The 12,266-nt window shown below is 48.8% G+C and overlaps 1 protein-coding gene across 1 annotated transcript in view; it reads right to left on the bottom strand.

Moving 5' to 3' along the window:
• Positions 1 to 4,060: 4,060 nt before the first annotated feature.
• The window catches only part of LOC114585632 (multidrug and toxin extrusion protein 2-like), a 32,100-nt gene continuing 23,894 nt past the window's right edge, over positions 4,061 to 12,266 (bottom strand). Inside the window, exons 14-17 of the mRNA XM_028708464.2 lie at positions 11,814 to 11,946; positions 7,966 to 8,060; positions 6,276 to 6,357; positions 4,061 to 4,925 (exon numbers count right to left, since the gene is read on the bottom strand). Of these exons, the coding sequence (XP_028564297.2) occupies positions 4,693 to 4,925; positions 6,276 to 6,357; positions 7,966 to 8,060; positions 11,814 to 11,946 (543 nt within the window). The 3' untranslated portion in view covers positions 4,061 to 4,692. The remainder of the gene's footprint in view (positions 4,926 to 6,275; positions 6,358 to 7,965; positions 8,061 to 11,813; positions 11,947 to 12,266) is intronic.

The raw sequence follows: 12,266 nt of genomic DNA on the forward strand, positions 1-12,266 counted from the left end.
TCTTGCTTGTATCATTTTGGGTCCGTAAGGACCCACGTTTTAAGAGTGAGTGCAATATTATTCCTAACAGTAGCACAGGAAACCCCTTCCAGAGCTAGAGGGTTATTACAGGGGAGGGCCCCCCTAGAATTTATTTCCCTGCTGGGTCACAGCTTGAGTTTGCGGTTGCCAGATAAATGCACCTCTGAGCATATGCAGAGTGCCCCAGCCTAATGTACCTGGTGGGGGTTTTGCTAGGATAAAGCAAGTTTGGGGCTAGAGGGAACGGTTATGCAGCCTAGAACTCCTTGTGGGTGGCTGGGAGCCGGAATAAAACTTTAAATTGTTATTAATGTGATATCCCTGGGAACTGCAACGCAATGTTGCAGCGCATTCATCATCCCTAAGAAGGGTTTCTGACCACTGACACCTCCATATGATTCAAGAAGAGTTGTTCCCTTTGTGTAGTTTGGCATATATCAGGGGTCAGCAACCTTTTTCAGCAGGGGGCCGGTCCACTGTCCCTCAGACCTTGTTGGGGGCCGGACTATATTTTGGGGGTAGAAATGAACAAATTCCTATGCCCCACAAATAACCCAGAGATGCATTTTAAATAAAAGCACACATTCTACTCATGTGAAAACACGTTGATTCCCGGACCGTCTGCCGGATTTAGAAGGCAATTGGGCCGGATCCGGCCCCCGGGCCTTAGTTTGCCTACCCATGGCATATGAGTCCTTTTTGGGGGAAAGGCAGCAAGTTTCTGTATTCCATGTAGTCTTGTTCGCTTCCAAAGTGATGGGCCCTCAACCACCCGAGTTTGCTATTAGAAGGAATAATGGAACTAATTAATTCCCCGGCTGACTGAGAAACCAGTGGCATGGGGCAGACTTTTCACACACATGAGGAGGGGCTTCAGGAGCAAACTCCAGCACCCCTCTGACTTGTGCAAGTGTAGAAAGGGTCCCAAATTTGCTTTCAAAATCAAATTGCCAAAAAGATAAAAGGGGAGCGGTTAAATGGGGCTGAAGCGACACCGAGTGGCTGCAGGAATGGTTGCAGCTCTATCCAGCAACTTTTATCCCTTTCATTAAATCTGTCATTCATATTTATCCACCTGGCCTTTATCTGGGTTTTACACCAGCTGTTTCTCAAATCGGCATGCAGGGTTCTCTTTTTAAAGTAAAGCCCCCCCCTTCCCCCTGCAAGAAGGGAGGATTTTGAAAGCTTACTTGCAAGTTTTCTGACAGCTTTTCCCACTTGCGGCTTCGGTCAGCGGTAACTACTTTCACTTTATAACAGCGAAAAGGGATCAACCTCCGTTTTTAGAATCCAAATTTTTAGCTCAAATTGATCTCTTTTTCCTTTACTCACAATGCAAATTGAGCTGTTTCTGTGCTGTTATATTTCGAATCATTTTTGCCTTCCTATGACTTGGTGGTTCCTTGCTGGGGAAGGGCCTTAATTCAAAAGGGAAACCATGAGGACTGGAATATTGTTTTTATTTTCAAGCTTAGGGTTGTAGCTCAGTGACAGAGCATGTTGGCTGGGGCTGATGAGAGCTGGACAACATCTGGATGTTCGAGGGTCCCCGTCTGCCCGCTCTATTTCTGCAAGGGACGCAGGTGGCGCTGTGGGTTAAACCACAGAGCCTAGGACTTGCTGATCAGAAGGTCGGCGGTTCGAATCCCCGTGACAGGGTGAGCTCCCATTGCTCAGTCCCAGCTCCTGCCAACCTAGCAGTTTGAAAGCACACCAGTGCAAGTAGATAAATAGGTACCGCTCCGGCGGGAAGGTAAATGGCGTTTCCGTGCGCTGCTCTGGTTCGCCAGAAGCGGCTTAGTCATGCTGGCCACATGACCCGGAAGCGGTACACCGGCTCCCTCGGCCAATAAAGTGAGATGAGCGCCGCAACCCCAGAGTCGGCCACGACTGGACCTAATGGTCAGGGGTCCCTTTACCTTTACTAATAGCAAACTCTTTTAGACTGCAGCCAAAACGCTATCTGTGCCAGGAGCTGGGAAGGTTTGGCTCCTACAGGGTGTCACTAAACTATAACTCCCACCAGCACCAAGCCAACAAGGCTAATGGCCAATGATCAGAGTTGTAGCTCAGCAGCAACTGGAGGGCAAAGGATTCTGACGCCGGGTCCATGCACCAGCGAGAGGCATTTGCAGAAATGCAAAATATAATCTGCAGAATGTAAGAAAATACAGCTGGATTAGGCCAATGACCTGTCTAGTCCAGCATTCTGTTCTCACACTGGCCAGCCAGGTGCCCCAAAGGGAAACCAAGCAGGCAGGATCCGAGCATAAGAGCAACTCTCCCCTGCTGTAGTTTCCAGCAAATGGTATTCAGAAGCATGGCTGCGGAGGACAGAACAGAGCCATTCTGGCCAGTAAGCTTTTCCTTTCTGAATTTATCTAATCCTCCTTTAGCAGACATCACCTTGCCAACAAAGGTCCGTATAGTTAAAGCCATGGTTTTCCCAGTAGTGATGTATGGAAGTGAGAGCTGGACCATCAAGAAGGCTGATTGCCGAAGAATTGATGCTTTTGAATTCTGGTGCTGGAGGAGACTCTTGAGAGTCCCCTGGACTGCAGGAAGATCCAACCTCTCCATTCTGAAGGAAATCAGCCCTGAGTGCTCACTGGAAGGACAGATCCTGAAGCTGAGGCTCCAATACTTTGGCCACCTCGTGAGAAGAGAAGACTCCCTGGAAAAGACCCTGATGTTGGGAAAGATGGAGGGACAAGGAGAAGGGGACGACAGAAGACGAGATGGTTGGACAGTGTTCTCGAAGCTACCAGCGTGAGTCTGACCAAACTGCGGGAGGCAGTGGAAGACAGGAGTGCCTGGCGTGCTCTGGTCCAGGGGGTCATGCAGAGGCGGACACGACTAAACAACAACAACCCTCCTTTAAAGCCATCCAGACTGGTAGCCATCGCTGCCTCCCGTAGGAGCAAGCTGCATTCTTTAATCTGCCCTCAATCATCCAACAAAAATAACCCCAAGCAAGAGAGCGGAGCCTCAAAACCCCGCAATGAGGCCCAAGCACAGCCAGTTAGTGGCCAGGGCCTTTTCAGTGATGGCTCCAACCTGGAATGCTCTGTCCCAGGCCCTTCAGGATTTAACCTCCTTCCGTCGGGCCTGTAAGACAGCTATTCCTCCTGGCCTTTAATTTGAATTAAGCCTGATCTTTTATTTCCCTTCTCTTCCCTCCCCCTCCCCTTTTATGAAGATCGCCTGCTCTGAGACCCCACAGCTAATTCTCCCCTGGCCTCCTCACTGGCCCAAGTAGGACCAATTCAGCCAGCTAGCCCTGGGGATTATCTAATGCAGTGTTTCCCAACCTTGGGCCTCCAGCTGTTTTTGAACTACAATTCCCATCATCCCTGACCACTGGTCTTGCTAGCTAGGGATGATGGGAGTTGTAGTCCCAAAACAGCTGGAGGCCCAAGGTTGGGAAACACTGATCTAATGCTTATTTCCCCTAAATTGATTTTTGATTTTTGAATTTTATTGTTATTCATGTTTTTATACTGTATTTTATGCTGCTTTTATAAGTAAGCCTTTTAAATTTGTTGTTAGCTGCCCTGAGCCCGGTTTTTGAACTGGGAAGGGCGGGGTATAAATAAAATAATAATATTAATTAATTTTATAATGAATGATTTTAGAGTGTTGTTTATGCTGTACTTTTGTACTGTTTTATTGTTGTTAGCCGCCCTGAGCCCGGCTTCGGCTGGGGAGGGCGGGATATAAATAAAATTTATTATTATTATTATTATTGGAGCACCAAGAGTCTTTGGGGGGAAAGGAAGGGAGTTTACGGCAGACGGGCTAGCAGCCTGAACAGCCAGCAGCACTTTCTTACAGTTCCCACTTGTTTTTTAGCAATGTCTGTTGGAGCAGAACAGGCGTGGGGAGCCTTTGTCCCCCTCCGGACGTTGTTGAACTACAACTCCCAACACCCTCGCCACAGCGGAGGAGAGTTGTAGTTCAGCTCGCGCCGACGTTTCCCACACACCTGGGTCAGAACATCTGCCCGCGTCATCGAAGAAGCACTTCACCTGGCAATCTATTAAAACAACTCAGAAAAACTCGGTTTATTCATAAAAACCCTGAACCATACCAAAAGGCAGAATTACTGGGGGGAAAGGGAGCACAGAAAAGGTGCGTTTTCGGCTAGAGGTTGCCAAAGGAAACTTAACGAGCACTGAGCTCGCGACGCATAAAACTGGCAGGGTCCACATCTCAAGAAAATAAAGTCTGCTGCATGAAACGAGTCCTTGATCTCGCGCCTCGGGGTTCAACAACCGCAGGCTGATTATTGAAATATTTTTTTTTAAAGGTGTGGGGAGAGACTCAAAAAAGATTTGAGCTGCGAGAGGGAAAGTCTGGTTGAAAATAAACTTCCAGGAAAAGGAAGAACTGAGTAACAGTGACCCATCGCTCGAACATCCTCATAGTGGCATCCGATTAATTATCCTTTTCTTGAGTTGGCCAACTCTTCCCAACAAAAGCAGAGCGGCTCAGGCCAGCCCAGGAAATATTCCCCCATCCTTCAGGCCAAGGGCGACTGGCTAAATGGTTCTCTTTTGTGCGACACACACCTGGCCGAGCCCCAGGAAGGAAAGGGGTTCCTCCAGAATTGAAGAGAGTTCCCAGGTGTCTTCTGTCCTCGACGGGGTCCGCCTGCCGCCCCTCAGCGCCTTACCCGTTCTGCAACAGGAGGCGGATCAGGACGCCTGCGACCAAAACGGTGATTGCCAACGCCACAGCCAGCCCCCGGTGCAATAGGAGCTGCTTCCCGGACAAGACTTCTACGCGAGACGAAGTGAGCTCTTCCGGGGGAATCAGCTGGTCTTGCGGCGGGTGCTCCATCACGTGGTCCATGCCGCTGAGAGCATCCCCATTGGGGACCTCATTTTCCATCGTGAGGTAGGCTGTGGGGTAGAAAACCTCGTCGTTAGTTCAGGGGTGGGACCTTTGCCGTAATCCAGGAAGGGGAAATCGGTTGCAGGCCACGTGCTGGCAGTGGGCAAGGCCGCAGTTGCAAAAAGGAGAGGGCTTCGCGCCCCTTTTCTCTCTCCATCACTGCTCTGGTTATCTTCCGCTTAGACTACTGCAATGCCCTCTACGTGGGGCTACCTTTGAAGGTGACCCGGAAACTCCAACTAATCCAGAATGCGGCAGCTAAACTGGTGACTGGGAGCAGCTGCCAAGACCACATAACACCAGTCCCGAAAGACCTGCATTGGCTCCCAGGACGTTTCCGAGCACAATTCAAAGTGTTGGTGTTGACCTTGAAAGCCCTAAACGGCCCAGTATACCTGAAGGAGCGTCTCCACCCCCATTGTTCTGCCCGGACACTGAGGTCCAGCTCTGAGGGCCTTCTGGCGGTTCCCTCCCTGCGAGAATTGAGGTTACAGGGAACCAGGAGGAGGGCCTTCTTGGTGGTGGCGCCTGCCCTGTGGAATGCCCTCCCACCAGATGTCAAGGAAATAAACAACTATCTTACTTTAAGAAGAAGTCTGAAGGCAGCCCTGCTTAGGGAAGTTTTAAATGTTTGATCTTTTACTGTGTTTTTAATATCCTGTTGGAAGCCACCCAGAGTGGCTGGGAAAACCCAGGCAGATGGGCGGGGAATGAATGAATGAATAAATAAATAAATAAATAAATAAATAAATAAATAAATTTGTTATTATTTCCCAATCTTACTCACCCTTTCATTGCTGTATGTCATTGTCTGATTGGGCGCAGAGATGTGGGGGGGAACCCCCAAGGGAAGAAGGCTCAGAGCCCGAAGAGGGAGAAGAATGGAAGGAGGAGGTATCCAAACAGGGCTTAGTGAGCAGGAAGAGGTTGCGGCAGAGAGCAGTCCAGAAACAGAGGGAGAAGCAGAGGGGGTCAGGAGGCAAAATGGAGGCCAGGGTGAGCCAACTGTCGGCGATTACTGAGCTACAATTCTGGCGTGACCAGGGGGCTAGGCCAGATGACCCCCAGGGGCCCCATCCAACCCCACAATTCTAGGAACTTAACCCTTGGAAACCTGCCCCAGGCCACGAATCGCACAGGGAAGAGCGGTCATGGTGATCAAGCTGTCTTGCGAGGAACTGAGTTTTAAAAGTGAAACTTTAGCAGGCTCCTCTGTCCTCTGTGTGTCCCCTGACCTTTATACAAGCGGGGGCAAGCGGGAAAAGGAATCCCTCCCAGCCCCATTCATCTCTCCCCCCAAAAATATATATATATCACACTCTCAACCCCATTCATTCCCACCCCCATTGAAAAATTACCTAAGGGCACCGGTTTATTAGCAGAAATGTCCTCAGAACTGCCGGTCTGTAGTCTGGCTGTCAGCCCTGCTCGGCTCTGAGCCTAGGAGATGAAAAATTTGGGATGGGTGGGGAGAGAGAGAGGAGTTATCTCAGGGTTAACACCCATAGCACACATTTCCCATGATGTCCCAATCAAGGCTCATTAAGTCGCCCTTCGACGCCTGAATACTTTCACGACTGCACATCTCTCCGACAAGTACAGTGGTACCTCAGGTTACATCCGCTTCAGGTTGCATCCGCTTCAGGTTACAGACTCCACTAAGCCAGAAATAGTGCTTCAGGTTAAGAACTTTGCTTCAGGATGAGAACAGAAATCGTGCTCCGGCGGCGCAGCGGCAGCAGGAGGCCCCATTAGCTAAAGTAGTGCTTCAGGTTAAGAACAGTTTCAGGTTAAGAACGGACCTCCGGAACGAATTAAGTACTTAACCTGAGGTACCACTGTACTGGGCACTGTCCAGCTCTCATCTTACCTAGAGTAGACCCTTTGAAGTTAATGGGTTCACCTAATTAGGGCCAGCTAATTTCAGTACGTCTCCTGCGAGGGCTGTCTCCCATGCTAGTCCTGCTCAAAACAGTCCCACTGGGAATAATGGGCACAGCTAGCTTAGGGGTCTCGATTTCCAACTTCTGAGGAAAGCTCGCCGCAACCCGTTGCCTCTCAGTTGGAAGCCGGGAGCAGAATCCCAACGTTTTAATTTGGATCGTCAGGTTTCTGGACCTCCTCGTTTTCAGAACGGCACTTTTTCCACCTCGACAACACACCTTTGCCTTAAAACCACAAACTGGGGTGTGAAATTTCTGAAGGAAAACAGAGCCCAAGAAACACACAAAAACCTTTTGCGTCTCTTTCAGGAAACTGAGGTAGGAAGAGCTCTTGTGAGGCTGAGAGTTCAGCACCCCCCATGACAGAAGAGGACATTTGTCTTTTATGTGTTTTGCATCAATCCAGCAGCTCTCAGACCACATGTTCTTTTGAATATTTTGTTGGGAGCTGCACAGAGCGGCTGGGGGAACCCAGTTAGATGGACAGCATTTAAACAATAAAATTACTATTGATGATGTTAATGTTGTTACAGTCAAACCTCGGATCCTGAACGCCTCCGTTTTGGAACGTTTCGGCTCCCGAATGCCAAAAACCCGGAAGTAAATGCTCCGGTTTTCGAACGTTTTTCAGAAGCCAAACATCCGACATGGCTTCTGCTCAAAGCTCCTGCAGCCAATCGGAAGTCGTGCCTCGGTTGTCAAATGTTTTGGAAGGCAAACATGCTTCCGGAACGGATTACGTTCAACAACTGGGGTTTGACTGTATTATTATTCTGCTGCTCCGGACCATAAGACTCGAAGCAACGGATTCAAGTTGCGAGAAAGGAGATTCTCACTAAACATCAGGAAGGGTGATAAAAGCCATTCAACAGGGGATCGGACAACCTCGGAAGATCTCCTCTGGCTTTTAAGCAGAGGTTGGGTGGCCAGCCGTCAATGATTCTTCCCCTGCATTTCTTTCCAAGGGGTTGAGCTAGATGTCCTTTGGGGGCTCCCTTTCCAGCTCTAGCGCTCTATGATTCCATGAGGTGCCCCCTTTCCCCTCGGGGGTGCTGGGACCCGCCCACTTATGGAAACCAAAGGAACTGGTGCTCTCGAGCCTCACCTCTTCTGAGGCCTTTTTCCAGTCGGCTCGCAGGACGAGGACCAGGAAAGAGGCGGCTTGGAGGGAGATGCAGACGATCAGCCCCGTCCACAGGCCTAAAAAAAGAGAACAAGAACAAGGAAGATCCCTCAGATGAACTGTCTAGTAAAGGTAAAGGGACCCCTGACCATTAGGTCCAGTTGTGGCCGACTCTGGGGTTGTGGCGCTCATCTCGCTTTATTGGGTGAGGGAGCCGGCATACATCTTCTGGGTCATGTGGCCAGCATGACTAAGCCGCTTCTGGCGAACCAGAGCAGTACACGGAAACACTGTTTACTTTCAAGCCAGAGCGGTACCTATTTATCTACTTGCACTTTGACGTGCTTTCGAACTGCTAGGTTGGCAGGAGCAGGGACCGAGCAATGGGAGCTCACCCCGTCGCGGGGATTCGAACCGCCGACATTCAGATCAGCAAGTCCTAGGCTCTGTGGTTTAACCCACAGCGCCACCCGCATCCCTGAACCATCCAGTAGGGTTAGAGTATTTATTTATTCTGCGTACACGTCAGGCTTCCCAAACCCGGTGTGCCCCAACAAAAGCAGAGTGGCAGATGAAGATGATGGACTTTGCAGAACTAGCAAAACTGATGGGAAGAATTCAGAACCAGCGAGACCAAGCATTCCAAAAGGACTGGAACAAATTTATATCATGTTTGGAAGACAATTGTAAGCAGTTAACATCATTATAGCAGGACTATCTGAAGATTTGTAAGAGGAAATTGCTACATATTCAGGCTGAGTAACTTAATATTTTAGGTACAGTGGTACCCCGGGTTACATACGCTTCAGGTTACAGACTCCGCTAACCCAGAAATAGTACCTCAGGTTAAGAATTTTGCTTCAGGATGAGAACAGAGATTGTGCTCCGGCGGCGCAGTGGCAGCGGGAGGCCCCATTAGCTAAAGTGGTGCTTCAGGTTTAAGAACAGTTTCAGGTTAAGAATGGACCTCTGGAATGAATTAAATTCTTAACCCGAGGAACCACTGTAATGATATAACAAGGATAGGAAACAAAGCGAAATGTAAAGATGCAAAGTTTAATTTTGTAAACCAGACATCTCCTGTTGGTTATTTTGCAGATTAGTTGCGCTGCAGAAGGTGCTGGGGAGACCACACATTCAAGAAATGCAAAAGTAACTTTTGCTAGGCTTTGATAACAGAAACAAAAACCCCTTTTACACTAAATTACACTATATCAATAAGCATGACCCACCCACCATCCCATTCACCAGGGGACTGAGAGAGCTACATGCTGCTCTTTATATACAATACCTCATTGCTGACACAGCTTAATTAACACAACTTAACAGCACCTGCTGGGATGCGGGTGGCGCTGTGGGTAAAACCTCAGCGCCTAGGACTTGCCGATCGCATGGTCGGCGGTTCGAATTCCTGCGGCGGGGTGCGCTCCCGTAGTTCGGTCCCAGCGCCTGCCAACCTAGCAGTTCGAAAGCACCCCCGGGTGCAAGTAGATAAATAGGGACCGCTTACTAGCGGGAAGGTAAACGGTGTTTCCGTGTGCTGCGCTGGCTCGCTAGATGCAGCTTGTCACACTGGCCACGTGACCCGGAAGTGTCTTCGGACAGCGCTAGCTCCCGGCCTATAGAGTGAGATGAGCGCACAACCCTAGAGTCTGTCAAGACTGGCCCGTACGGGCAGGGGTACCTTTACCTTTACTTTTAACAGCACCTGCTATACTGCTTCACAGCTGTAAAACTAGGTCATGTTATTTGCTCTGGCCTTTAAAGAGACACACATCTTGTGAAACAATGACGAACCTTAATATTTAAAGAAACCATTCAACATCTCCAACCTGCAGTCCTCCAGATGTTTTCTCCTACAACTCCCATCATCCCTAGCTAACAGGACCAGTGGTCAGGGATGATGGGAATTGTAGTCCAAAACATCTGGAGGGCCGAAGGTTGGGGGTGCCTGTTGTAAACTATCAGATGGGAGGGAGAGAAGTTGTCAGGCCCAGTTGAGCCAAAGAGATAAAATAAGAGGATCTGACGTTACACAATGTGATTATATGTAAAGCCAATGAAAATCATTTAAAAAACAAACAAACCTGGTGCACCGCACCCCAGAAGTTTTTGGAACTACAACAAATGTTAAATCGGCAGTTCCCAAAGTGAGTGGTGATCTGCCAGTCAGAGCAGGTAATATTGGGTTGTCCAACTTGACTTGGCATAAGGCAACATCCTAATACACAGCCACTGTGATCCACACGACGGTCACCTCCAGACTGGATTATTGTAACTTGCTCTACGTGGGGCTGCCCTTGAGACTGACCCAGAAACTCCAGCGGGTGCAGAATGCTGCAGCGATACTCCTTACGGGGTCCTCGCTGTGGGATCACATTCACCCGGTGCTATACCAGCTGCACTGGCTCACGGTGGAGTACAGGGTCAGATTTAAGGTGCTGGTTTTAACCTTTAAGGCCCTATACGGCTAGGACCCTTGTACCTACGGGACCGCCTCTCCTGGTATGTCCCACAGAGGACCTTACAGTCTTCAAACAAAAAAATCTTGGAGGTCCCGGGCCACAGGGAGGTTAGGCTGGCCTCAACCAGAGCCAGGGCCTTTTCGGCTGTGGCCCCAATCTGGTGGAACGCTCTGACACAAGAGACTAGGGCCCTGCGGGACTTGACATCTTTCCGCAGGGCCTGCAAGACAGAGCTGTTCCACCAAGCCTTTGGCCAATGCACAGCCTGACCCCCTCCTTCTGTAATCCTCACAGAACTCTAGCCCAATGGTTGCCATTAATTTGATTTGAACTGATTTTATAATGAAATGATTTTAGAATGTTGTATCGTTTTACTGTTATTGGCCGCTCTGAGCCCGGCTTTGGCTGGGGAGGGCGGGATATAAATAAAATTTTATTATTATTAATTATTATAATAAATACAAAGGTGTGAGGGAAACTCTGGCCCTCCAAATGCTGCTGAACTACAACTCCCATCATCTCTGGCCATTAGCCATGCTTGCTAGGGCTGATGGGAGTTGTAGTTCCGCAACATCTGGAGGAGCCACAGTTTCCCCCCCACCCGGTCCGGCTGGATCTTGGAGACAGCTGAGCGAAGGGACCTAGTGGCAGGACTCAAACAAAGGCCTTGCTCTTTTTTTGTTTTTCATTTGTTGAAAGCATTTATATCCTGCTCTTCAATCAGCATGGCTCCCTGAGTGAGTAAAGACACACACACATAGTCCCTGCCCTCAGGCTTAGAATAATAATTTAATAATAATAATAATAATTTATTATTTGTACCCCGCCCATCTGGCTGGGTTTCCCCAGCCACTCTGGACGGCTTCCACAAAAACCAAAAATACACTAAAATATCACACATTAAAAACTTCCCTGAACAGGACTGCCTTAAGATGTCTTCTGAATGTCAGGTGGTTGTTTATCGCTTTTACAATGGGAGGGCGTTCCACAGGGCGGGCGCCACTACTGAGAAGGCCCTCTGCCTGGTTCCCTGTAACTTGGCTTCTCGCAATGAGGGAACCGCCAGAAGGCCCTCGGTGCTGGACCTCAGCGTCTGGGCAGAACGATGGGGGTGGAGATGCTCCTTCAGGTATACTGGGTCGAGGCCGTTTAGGGCTTTAAAGGTCAACACCAGCACTTTGAATTGTGCCTTTAAAAAAGGCACGACACAAAAGGAAAACAGGATGAGGAGGGAAGAGGTGAACAAGCACACACAATCCTTGATGTCTCTTAGGAAAAAATAACCAGCAGGTATTAAATTAAATTTCTTTTTCTTTCTTTTAAAGCAGACAACATCAGCTTGCGTTGGCCTGCTGAGATACGTACCTATCACTCCAAGCTTGTACCTAAACATAAGTGTGATGCCAATGGGAAGCCCAATGGTGTAATAGCCGATGGCGTTGGCGATGGCACCAATCTTCTGCTTTCCGGCTCCTCTCAGTATTCCGCCGCACGTGGCCTGGAGAGGGGATGAGAAGGAGAGTGGGCTAAAATTATGCCAGTTCAGCAAAAGTGTCAGCGTGGTAGAGCGTCAAGACCCTGGCCTACCTCAAAGGGTTGTTTTTCTCCCTTAAAAATAAATAAATATTAAAGTTTGAAAAAATACAGAGATTAATATCCAATATCTTTTTATCAAAGATAAAAAAAACTAATCCAAATAAAACAGAAACCAAAATGAAGAAAGGAGAAGGGGGAAAAGAAAGAAAAGAAAGAAAGAAAGAGAACTTCCGATTCTTCGTCTGTCAGCTATATATAGAAAATTATTTAAGACGGAGTGGA

The sequence above is a fragment of the Podarcis muralis genome, chromosome 15, assembly GCF_964188315.1.
Source record: "Podarcis muralis chromosome 15, rPodMur119.hap1.1, whole genome shotgun sequence".
Taxonomy (NCBI): Eukaryota; Metazoa; Chordata; class Lepidosauria; order Squamata; family Lacertidae; genus Podarcis; species Podarcis muralis.